The 12,367-nt window shown below is 34.0% G+C and overlaps 1 protein-coding gene across 1 annotated transcript; it reads left to right on the top strand.

Annotated features, from left to right (window-relative positions):
• The first annotated feature begins 1,347 nt into the window (after positions 1-1,347).
• Positions 1,348-7,977, top strand: LOC131149744 (constitutive photomorphogenesis protein 10). Its single transcript, XM_058100458.1, has 4 exons — positions 1,348-1,903; positions 6,707-6,780; positions 7,042-7,189; positions 7,650-7,977. The coding sequence occupies exons 1-4, from the start codon at positions 1,696-1,698 to the stop codon at positions 7,745-7,747; spliced, it is 528 nt and encodes a 175-aa protein (XP_057956441.1). The 5' UTR covers positions 1,348-1,695; the 3' UTR covers positions 7,748-7,977.
• Positions 7,978-12,367: the final 4,390 nt, after the last annotated feature.

The raw sequence follows: 12,367 nt of genomic DNA, 5'->3' as shown, positions 1-12,367 counted from the left end.
TAACATGGTCTACAAGGCTAGTGTAGTGACGTTAGGGTTCCAAAGTCCAACCACGTCAATGTCAAAGAACCTCATTCTCGATCTCTTCACCTATCCTTATTTTTTTAAAAAAAATTTGTTAACAAAATTAAATGAAAACATTAGTACAATGTTTCGGTACAATAAGTGTCCTCAAGGTGTGCTTGCCGTATCGAAAGTGTCTCAGTCGTGTTCATAAATAAAAATAAATTAATACACTTTTTATACCTGTTCAATATATATCAGGGTGTGTTGGGTACATTTCAATATCTGAATCAATATCGACATTTTAGACTTCCAAAAGTGCCCCTAGAAGATATAACATTACAACAGTTAAAAACAAATCAAATATTTTGTCACCTGCACTTTTAAGATTGACATCCCAGTAGTCTTTCTAATTGTAACCTCAGTGTTAAGTTTAGTATCGTCATAAAAGCTTGCCTTTCAAGCTATTATATGTGGTAAATGGCAGAAGACAATAATCGTAGATTTTATCGATTGAGATTATTTCCTAATGTGGCAAGCCATTTACATATTTCATCAATTGGACTATTTTTATTGTGTGGTAAGTCGTTGTCCTCATTATTATTATTATTGTAATAAATAAATAAATAAAGAGAATACAAAAAATTGAAATAATTCATGTTACAAATTGCAGTTAAAAAGATTTTTGAAAATAGAATACTTATTAATAAAAAAAATTAAATGCACAGTAAATCTCGCTGTTGATCCACCGAGATTTAAACAAATTTCGCCGTTTGGTCTAGCGAGATTACGTGAGCATCATCGTGAGAATAATTTTCCTGAACAGAGTATTTTTTAATATATTATTATAAAATAATAATAAATTGGGAAACAACTCTATAATTGGCTATCTAATTTGCAAATGTTGCAAAAATAGAAATTATTTTGTTATCATGGCATTGTTAATGAGTTTAAAGACATATTTGGAACTTAAGGAAAGAAAAATAAGAACGATTATATTTTTTTATGTTTAGTTATCAAGAAAAATAAAAAAAGAGAACAAAAAATATACTAAATTGATAAACAAAATTTAATTCTATACATTTGTAACATTTAGTTTTTTTTAATCATATTAGAATAATTTTTTTAAAAAATAATTGTATTTCATATAGGAAGAAAATATAGTAAAAATTTCTTATTATTTTCCTTTCCACAAGCAATTTTTTTTTTATTTTATCTAAACTGGTATTTTCACTAACACTATACTTAGAATTTGTATTTAAATTTGTATTAGAAATATAATATGAAATTATATTAAAATTTATTCAAATTCACTTAAATCTAAATTTGAGGTCCAAAATTTATGTTTCCAAATGCAACTTGGGCACGGGACACAAATTTTATGATTTAGTTTTTCATTTTTACTTCCAATTAAATGCAAATCGAACTGAAAATTTAAAAATCAAAGCAAAATTGTTTACAAATTTTTAATTTATCATGTAGATATATTGATGATCAATTGATTATTTTGGGGCTTAGAATGCAGTACAAAACTACAGTGTAAAGAAATCCTATTCCAAATGCAATCTCAAGATTTATGTTCTCAACACAACCTTAATTTGGGTCGGACGGAGAAGAGGAGGGTTCAATTCCTGCGCTTTGTGGAGGAGCAGCTGAGTTTGGTCTGTCTTTCTCTCTGAGTCATTCATTGCGATGAATTTCAGGGGCCGCGTATCAATGTCAAGTGGGGGTGGAGGAGGAGGAGGGCGTTCATGGCCGTCGACGACGTCGGTTTCGGCATCGGGAAAAAGGATTCAGAAGGAGATGGCGGAGCTGAACATGGACCCACCTCCCGACTGCTCTGCCGCTCCCAAAGGGGACAACCTCAACCGCTGGGTCGCCACCTTCATTCCCCCTCCAGGTCTTTACCCTCTCTCTCTCTCTCTCCGATTCGGTTGAATTTGCTTAATTTACTCTTCATTTAGTCAACTGGGTCATGTTTAAAATTGCTTCTTGTTTCTGTTATTTCCCAATGATCGGTTCCTCCTCCTCCTCCTCCTCTGTATGTGTGTGTACAATTTATTTTCAATTATTTCCTGCTACGCTGTTTTTTTGAGAAAGCCCTTCCATACTTTGTTGTTGTCTTGAAATTTTGTTGAGGAAAGTTAAGATTACTGGGATTCCCTAAATTCAAAAAAAATGTTTGAAATGTTTTTGTTTCTTACTGAAGTCTGAAGCATTGCTTGTTAAAATTTCTAATAATTTCCAGTTGGACTTAGTTAAGTATGCTGAAATGGCTTGAACTGTGCTCTGGGATAGGAACTTATAGAGCACCACATGCATGTATATTATCTTATTACTTTGATCTGGCTGCTAGTTGGTTGGTTGGTTGCTTTGAAAACCCATTTGTTAGTGTGTGCGTGTTTTATTATTTAGATCGCCTTGAGGAAGAAAATATATGCAATGGAGTAACAGAAGTCCTCTTTACCTCTTTGTCCGCTGCTGCTGCGCCCATTTCCCTCCTCGGCATTGGCATTTAGGCTATTAAATGAATCGAGCTTCTCATGAATAGCTCCCGCTCAGCTGTTTGGTAGGCTTGATTAGATTTGTTCACTGAGTCAAGCTCAAACTTCAACACAACCTTGATAGATGGAAGCTAGAGGAACACAAGGTTTTACTCAATTAGGCTTGTGAATAGTTGAGTAAATGCTTGCATTTGTAAAAATGAGACTAATGGTCATCTGTTTCTTCATTTCCTGGTGGTGATGTATCTTTGGAACACTATGTTTTCTTATTATGGTGAGGATTGGGTGCCTTGAAAAATGTGTGTGGTTTTTTGTTTGTGAGATTTTGGGGTTTGGGGAAGAGTAGAAGAGGGAGGACTTTATGGACTTGTGCTGTTTATGCCATTTTTTGGATTCTATAGCTCTAGAGGAACACATGGGATGAGAAGAATTCTCCAATTTTCTTTGGGAGATTTTGTTTTTTATCCTTCTCTTTGGGCACATTCCTTTGGGGGGTTTTGGGCGTGTTGTTGTTGTCGATCTTCAAAGGGATTGGAAGGAGAGGAGAGGTAAAGAAGAAGAAGAAGAAGAAGAAAATAAGAAGAAGTCACATAGGTGGTATGGGGGGACCCACACACTTCACTTCATTTTCAAATTCAACAATGACCAACTCTTACATGGCTTTCACATCCTATTTTTAAGAAAGCCTAAATTTCAAGAACCACACACAAACCCCCTAAAGATACATAAAATTACAAATGAACCCCTAAAACACATATGTTACAAATGAACCTTCAAATGCACGTAAGCCTGATAATTACTCCTAAATCTATTGAGATGAAATCCAATAATTCCTCAATCCAATTATCCTCAGCCTCCAACGAGTGTACATCCATTGTAGTGCCTCTTGTTCTACGTCAAATCTCCCTTAGTTAGAAAAAATTCAACCTTAAATTTTGAAATGTTGAAAGATCAGAGCTAAGAAGCAATGAACTTGAACTCTTAGCAAGCTTGGTGCTTGAGTGATGCAAGAAACCTTGTTTTCTTAATTGAGAATCGACATTAAACTTATTAGGAATGATAAACCCATCAATAGGAATATTTTGAAGATTTTGTGTGTCTTCAGGTGCACGCAATCACGCATGCCTTTTCTTGTGGTGTCTTAAAGTTGAGTAACTTTGACATGACCAATATTGTCAAATTCTTTGTCTTGGTTGGTTGGTAAAGTAGGGTTGTGGAATACATAAGTGTTTGCATATTGTTGGGTCACACTCAAATCATCTAACCTAGGAGGACCAAGGAGTAGATGACCAACATTTATGGGTATGATTGTGTGACACTATGAGGCTTTGGGTGGGGTTCCAAATGAATCCGCATGCAAGTGGCACCATTTCTAGAAACCTCTTTCATAGTACATCTTCCATGAAAGATGATTTTGCATACATTTTCTCCACACTTTGAAGCTTGATATTGTGCCTAGAGAATGAAAAAATCCATTCCATTTCCCAAGATTTTGTCACCGTGTTAGCTGGATTTATGTATGTATATCACAACTATATATCACCAAAAGCCCTTAACGCAATTTGCCTGCAGTTCTCTTGTACTCGTGTAAAACCGCAAACTTGACTCTCAATTTCTCGAGAAATATCGTCACTTTCACCTTTATTGTAGAATATCTCAATGGAAATTAAACAATTTGACTTAGAAAACTCACAAAATGCAACAATGGAATATGATTCTAGATGCTGGCACACATGAGGGAGTCCTCATAATGTGTTCCGAACTTAAAGAATCAACTTTTTTATTAACGGCTTCACAAATTTTGCAGGAAAAATTCAAATTAGTCTGGCCAGAAGCTAGTTTCTTATGGTTTTGGAAGTTGTGGTATTGGGGGAAAAAATTCCACACCTGCGTTGACAGCGTTTGAGCCAGTGAGGGTTCTTTGGCAATGATATTTTGGCGATCGAGGACTGGTGAGTCAATTGGCAGTGGTAGCATGTCAACTTGAGCAAAAACGGGCGGGATTTTTAAGGGGGTCAGAAAAACTTCAGCTGACAAATACGGCTTCTCTGGTGGTTGGATGGTGATGAAACATTAGGGATGGGTCTCTCGGTGGGTTATGTTTCTAATGGTGAGGTAGGTGCAATGAGATGATGCCTGGAAATTAGGATTCAAATTTGAGGAGGCACTTTATGCCTTTGTAAGATTTTTGGCGTCTATGAGAACAGTGTACTGGTGAAAAAATGAGGGTGCGAATGGGGTTGGATCAGAGGGGTTCTGGTTGCAATGAGAAGAATAAAGATGGAATGAGGCCAGAGTATTGGATGGGGAGGGTTGATGTGGGAGAAGGTAAGGTGGATCGATGTTTGCTCTGATGCCATATGATGTAGAACAAGTGAACAATGTCAAGGAATTACAGCCAAGAATAGAGGAGAGGAGACGAAGGAAGGAAAGGGAAAATTTTGTTACTTTGGACTAACACAAACACAAGTACATAACAGCCCTTGGTAATAAATGTGCCTAGGAAACTGACCTGACTACAGCTGCTTGATTTCTCTTACATGAACATTGGAATTGGACTCATAAGTCATAAATGAACTTTGTAAATGAAGTTGGTCCTAGGAAATGACACACTTTGACTTGACCATAATACGGTGCCTATGAACCAATAATTATTAAATATTATATCTAAAAAATAATTATTAAATATTATTTGAACGGACAAGGCAAAGAGTTATGCCACTAATAAGACAAAGAGTGGACTTAATTCTAGAGAATATTAACTTCTACTTGGTTGGTTGAGCACTTATCAGTGCTCACCCTCCTCCTTGCTTGCTCCTTCTTCTTTTCTTATCATCTTAATATTTTGTTCTGTTTCGTTTTCTTTTGTTTTCAATGTAAGTCTTGTAAAGGGTTGCACACAGAATGTAAAATCCCTAGACTTGGAGTAGGAGTACCATCTTTATTATTTGCTTCTGTAATAGGATATAAATCCAACTTGTTTAAATGTGACATATGAACAGATTATATAAGTTGGAGAGGGTCCTTAATGACAAAGTTGATCTCAATGATAAATGAGATATGGATGGATATTATGTGCCTTGAACTCTTGAGTGGAGTTGAGGACAACATAACCATAATATTTTTTTGAGGGTATATTTTTTAATTTTAAATTTTTACGCTATTATAATATGATATCTATATTCAGGAGAAATTTGGAAACATTGATAGCTTTTTCATGAACAATGGCAGTTTTAGCCAGATTCTTGGCCAGGTGGTTTTAATGAGTTATTGACTGACATGCTATAAAAAACTTCAAAGCTTATCTCTTTGAATTTTTGACTTTATATTTTCATTTTAAGGGATTCTGGAAATTGGAACTTGGAATAATTCTAAGTTGTCGTATGTTCTAGGGACTATTTGCCATTTGGTGAGAAATTGTTCAACAAATCGTAGCATATTTAAGTGTGGACCTTTCTCCTTTTTCGAGAGGGAAAAAAGAAATCCACATTCGGAGATCTTTAAAAACTGTCTGGAAGATGCTTGCAGGGTTGGTGTAGCTATTGGGATTTTCAAAGCTTTAGCTTTGTGAATTCTAGATATTCATGTGTTTGATATAAAAAAATTGTTTGCTTTGAAAATGGATATTGCTTGTAGCATTTGGGATTTATTCTTTGTTTGGAAAGGAGATTGTAGCATAATAAGAGTGTTTGTCACACTCACTGAAGAGGATTGTGGGTGTTTTAAATTAATGAATTTGCTAGATTGCAGCATAAGGTATTTGATAAATATGTGGAATTAAACACATAATTTTGTATGGAACTTTGACTGAACTATTAACAAAAATGGTAATAACAGTTTGAAATGGTTTTTTGGCTCGGCACATTTGCTTCAAATCCTAGGATTTTATGTTAGCTGCTCTTCAGAAAATCTGGACAGCCTGCCAGAATGATTTATTTTATAATTTTACAAACATTGGGTGGTAGGGGTTCTTAATTTTTTCTCCTTTTTCTGGCATGTGCTTTTTTGGCTGGATTTTTGAACTCTGAGCTGTTTGATAAGACAATAAATGAACTTCCAGTTTTTCTACGATAGCAGCTTGTTGATGGTTTATGAATTTGTCAAGTTGCAAAACATGATTATGATGAAATATTCTTTCTTGATTGGGCATGAGTTCCTTGATCATGGATTGACATACTTCTCTATATTTGTATTTGTAGGAACGCCTTATGAAGGTGGTATATTTTTTCTTGATATAGCATTCCCAAGTGATTATCCATTCAAGCCTCCCAAGGTATTCTCAATCGCATTCTGTTTATTGAATGAACAACATTATTTTTTTCCTTGCATTATTGGAAAGGTTGAACATTATATGTGCTGAGGTTTCTTAATTATAAATATACACGTTTATATATATGCATTGAAATTTTCTTTCAGAATGTTGAGATGAATGCTCATAGAGTCCTAGTTGTAGGTGGTGCAAACATTTAAATTTATTTTATTCTAGTCATTATTTACTTATTTTTACTATTTATTTGTACATTCATGTTTGTAGGCTGTATTTAAAACTCGAATCTACCACTGCAATGTTGATTCTGCTGGAAACTTAGGTTTGGACATCTTGAAGGACAGTTGGAGTCCAGCTCTAACAATCTCTAAGGTGCTACTTGCAATCAGATCAATTTTTACAAATCCTGACCCTTGTAAGTTCTTCTGTCTCTCTTGGATAATTTTTCTATGCTAACTTTGTTCTGTTCCTTATCAGGGGTGTAGGTAGCCGCTCGAAAATTCAATAAATTTTAAAATAGCCCTAATAAATAAGATTACGTGTATATTGGCCCCTTTATATCAAATTTATTGCTCTGCTCTGTTCCTTATTTTACTTTAGTTGAAGAATCGTTTATACTTGGACTTGTAGGAGGGTTTTAGAGGAATGAAGTTTAGATGTCAGCAGGAGCAGATCTACAGTTTTGGAAAATAATGACCACCAATGTTTTGTTGAAAAATGCAAATCCTTTAAAACTATAAAATGCGTAAAAACTGTGAAATGCCGTAGATCACCTTCCTTTGTAATATTCTGTCACTGCAGAATTTTTATATTTAATATTTTTTAGGTTGCAAGTCTTTTGGTACTAAATGTATTAATAATTCTTCTCTTGGCAGATAATCCTCTTGTCCCTGGCATTGCTCGTTTGTACTTGGCAGACACAGCTAAACATAATGAAATTGCTGCAGAGTGGACTCGGCGATTTGCCAAATAGATCTGATGGAATCAGTTGAATTTTCCTTCCATTGTATCCAGGCTTAAAATCCCTCTAGCTTCTGCTATAGCCATGACCTTTCAAAAGTCAAAAGTACTTCCCCTCTCGCGACTGTCTTGTAATTAGATGTCTTCATGATGAAAGGGCTGCTATGCCTTTAATTTCTTGTTGTAGCTCTTTTCAGGGATATTTTGGTTTCTTGGATAATAACTATCTTGTCATGGTTCTCATGATAGCGTCTTGTGGTTAACACAGCTTTTTGTTTCAAGTGCCTTCTGGGAATGGAATAGATGTGGATTTAAGAGAACAGAGCCCATTGTGGGGAAAACTAGATGGACTTTAAACTCGTTTTCCTTTAAGCCTTGAATTATATTTAGGGTTATCATTTTTGGACTATATATAACAATCTTCTTTTCCCCAAGTAAAGTTGAAGTTACCCAAAAGAAGAGGAAAAGAAAGTAAAACCTTTAATTTACATAAGAAAAAAGAAAGAAAAAAAGAAACTAGAATAATGAATAACCAAATGAAGGAGTATGTAATATAAGATTTAAATGATTACAGCTTAAGGGTTTTTATTTATAGGTGACTAAATGAAGATTTGAAGCTTACCTACTCTCAAGAGATGACAAAAGGGTAAGTAGAGATAAAGACTCAAAAGGTATTACAAGTCAATTCCAGACCAAATGAAGCTGTTTGAAAGCTACATAATCATACCCACCCTGGTTTTATTTATATTTGGACACAGGAAAATTTTTGTTGGGCAAAAGGCAGTGGTTGGAGTCCAGTTACGAGGGAAAATGAGGTATGTTACTGAAATCCCTTTCTTTTGGCATGAACTGTTTTGTGAGACAAGTTACACCTTTTGTCAGTTTTCTCTTCATGTTATAGGACTTAGGAGACTGGATCACCACAGTTCTGTTCTCTCCCTTACCCTATTTCATGCTCTTGTAGCTGTTGTATTTTGTAAGATCAATGGCTGGGGATGCATAGAATAGGGAGGGAGGGAAGCAATGTGCGGGATCGTGAATCTGCACATTTAGTTCTTTTTTGTTCTTTTAGAACAATCCAATCAACATGTTCTTTTGGTGTGTTTTCGGAAGGGAAATGATTTGCTTTTCTTTTCCTATAACCAGGACTCAAAAAGCCATTGGTGTCCTTTCTCCTCATTTATGCATACAAATTTTCGGATGAAATGCTCACTGAATTGATGCATCTATCCTCAATAACATGTGCACCTCATTATTTTGTCGTTTTGTGTCTCTTCTTATTCCATGCAAATGATTAATTTTTGTAAGACAAATGACTATTGGTTAATCAATGGCTGTGAGGTGATGATTGGGTTTGTTCAAGTCGAGTTGAATCCCCATAATGGGATACTTGAATTAGTTTGATCTTATCATTGTTGATCTCGAACTATGCTTGATTAAGCTAGTTGATTATAAAATAAGATTAACTATGTATATGTAAAATATATAAAATGTTAAAAATATGTAGTAACCGTATGATATAATTTGTACAATATAAAAACAATAAATTAACCAAAAAACTTAATTAAGATTGATTAGACTTGCACGTAGTATTCTTAAATTAGAATTTGGTTCATCAAGCAACTCGAATAATTCAACCTTGACTAAAAGTCTAGAGCCAAGTTGAGCTCTAGAGGAAGTCGTGCTCCTAAGCATAACTCAATCAGTGACTGTCTTCCTCCACTCTGATATTTTTACTGTGATGGGCAGGTTGAAGCTGACCCTCCACCTTTTTTGAATTCCCAAACCTTACCCTTAATTAATCACTAAGCAAGCTCTACCTCATAACCTCTAATTACTGTATAGTCACCATCTTCACAACCCCTATAACCTCTGCCCTCTCCATCAGCAACTCTCTGCCTTTATGATGGGGAGCCAGTCTCATCTGAACAAACGCCATGGATATGATCCCAGCATGTCAAAGAGAACCAGAAAGCCTTCACAATCTCAACCCAATGGAGAAGAAAACCCTTCTGCGAAACCCGATCACCGCCGGAGCTTAAAAGAACTCATCGACGGAGATCCCGGGGAAGCAAATAAAGCAGTTCAAAGTAATGGAAGAGAGGAGAAATGCAGCAGGAAGCCACTAGGCTTTCACTTTGCAGAAGAAGAGAAGCAGCTGGTGAAAAAGGGCAGGAAGGGGTCGGATCGATTGAGATTGAGGATGATATTGAGTGCTTATGTTCGAGGATTAACTCGTTTCATCAAAGAGTGATGAAGAAATTGAGCCATACCTTTTCCAACTTTCAATGTATGATAGAAAAAACAATGTAAGTCAAATCAAATGTGATTTCAAAATTTGCCTTCTTTTCTGTAATCTTTTGGTGAATCATGCATTATTCTTTTTGTTGTCAAATTCATCAAACGTGTATATATATATATATATATATATTCATCCATGTTTGTGCATATCCATTGGCCAATTTAATATAATTTTATATTTTATTTTAAGAAATGAATTCAATAAATGTAAGTTGAGCATAGTTTCTGATAAATTAATGAATCTGCATCTTGAAATTTAGTGTGGTAGGGCATCATTTTCCGTACCATACACACTGGGGGCAATGTGTGTGATAATGTGTAGTACTTGGGGCCCATAGACTATTTTAAAGAATAAATTATGTGTTATACTTGCATACACACTGTATTTTTAACTATTAATGGATTTATAAGAAGTCGGTCTAAATAAATATATTTTTAGAGTGAATTACACTACAGATCTCTCAAATTTTTTTGAATTGCACTTGTTTTTACAGTCTGAACTGAATGACTAAATTCTAAAAATTTAACATTTAAGTTAACATAAATTTCAGGTTCATAGGTAAGAATTATTCAGGTTGAAAGTTAGATTAAAACTTAAGACAATTGTGGTGTAAGTCATCTTTTTATTGGTAATGGTGCTAATATACACTAAGTAAAGGATTCTCTTAGTAATAAAATACGAAAAGGAAACAATTTTGTACTCATATTTGTATGACATATACAACAACAACAAAACTAAACCTTAAGTCACACTAGGTGAGGTCGGTTATATAAATTATTTTTTTTCAATTTATGTAATCATTGATCATTTCTTTTGACAGATTTAGGGATATTAAATCTTTATTCACTATCTCCTCCTAAATTATTTTAGGTTTAACCCTATCCCTTCTATTGCCCCCCCATAGTAACTAACTCAATCTTCCTCACTAGCTCACTATATGGTCTACGTTGCAAGTGTTCATACCATCTGAATCGTCCCTCCCTTATCGTATATATATTTTATAGGAGTTACACCTAACTTATCGCGAATATGTTCATTTCTTAATTTATCTTTAAATGTTATACTACTTATCCATCTAAACATTCTCATCTCGGTAACTTTTACTTTTTAGATATTCTGTTTCTTTGTTGCCCTACATTCTTATGCATATAGTATAGTTGATCTTATAGTTGTCATATAAAACTTCCCTTTTAATTTTAATGGTATTCTACGATCACAGAGCACATTTGAAACACTTCCCTTTTAACTCCGTCTATGATACACTTAATGTCCTAATTTTTTCACACACAACCAGTCCCAAACTCGAGTAAAGGCGGGTTGCATTAGGTAGTTGGCCGTTTGTATAAAATTTGTCAGATCATTATGATATTTGTATGCCATATGTTTAATATAATTAATTTAAAATTTTAATTATAAATAATATTATTTTTTTATTTCAAAATATTAATTTTGAGTCTTATATTCACATTTAGATAGATTTAAATAAAGTTTAATATGATTTTGTATTACACTTTTTTTAAAAATAAATTAAATTAAATTTAATGCGTAGAGGAAGATTAATTTGAGGACAAAAGATACTGATATTGGAGGTCTAACAAAAAAGATAAGGATCTTTTATGAGATTTCAAAAATTTAATTGATTTCTTCTAAAATTTCAAAAATATTGCATACATTCTCTAAGATTTGTTGAAAAGATACAAATCTTCACTTAAAAAGTTATTTTTTTACAAAGTATAAAGAGAAGTTTGTGTATTTTCACAAATTTGAAAGAAGGTTCCTTCAATTTTTAAAATTTTAGAGAAAGTTTTTGAAAATTTGAAGCTCAGAGCTTCATATTTTTTATTAAACATCATAAGCCGAGTTGCATACAAATCAAGTCGTTTATGAGTGACTTAGGAGCTTGTCTTACTAAGGTTTCATTCAAACTCATTTATTATTTAAATGAGCGAGTCCCAAACTTAATTTTTATGCTCAATTTGTAAATAAGTTGAGTGTGAGCACAGTCAGGCTTGACTTGTTTTGGATTGTGAGTAGATCGATAATAGATTCGAATGCGTTCATTTATTAGACTCATTAAGAAACTCGGTAATGAGCTTGTTAAGTTGGTCCAATTTCGAGTGTCTAATATTAACCCAATTGTCTAGAAAAAAAAAAAACACAAATCTTACTCAAACATAATAAGTGAATAAAATTATTATAATTAGATCATTTATAAAATTTCGCCCTAAATTCGAGCTTAAGCTTGCAAATAAGTCAGGCTCGAGTCAATACTTTTAATCTTTGAGTTGGACTTGACCCAACTTTTTAAGCTCAAATTAAGTTGAGCTCCAG

This window comes from Malania oleifera, chromosome 2 (genome assembly GCF_029873635.1).
Source record: "Malania oleifera isolate guangnan ecotype guangnan chromosome 2, ASM2987363v1, whole genome shotgun sequence".
NCBI classification, from domain to species: Eukaryota; Viridiplantae; Streptophyta; class Magnoliopsida; order Santalales; family Ximeniaceae; genus Malania; species Malania oleifera.
This window is presented reverse-complemented; position numbering and strand designations above follow the sequence as displayed.

Coding starts and splice junctions, on each gene's coding strand:
- LOC131149744 (XM_058100458.1), top strand. CDS start 1,696: ATGAATTTCAGGGGCCGCGTATCAATGTCAAGTGGGGGTGGAGGAGGA. Junction 1,904..6,706: donor CACCTTCATTCCCCCTCCAG/GTCTTTACCCTC, acceptor TTGTATTTGTAG/GAACGCCTTATGAAGGTGGT. Junction 7,190..7,649: donor TTTTACAAATCCTGACCCTT/GTAAGTTCTTCT, acceptor TTCTCTTGGCAG/ATAATCCTCTTGTCCCTGGC.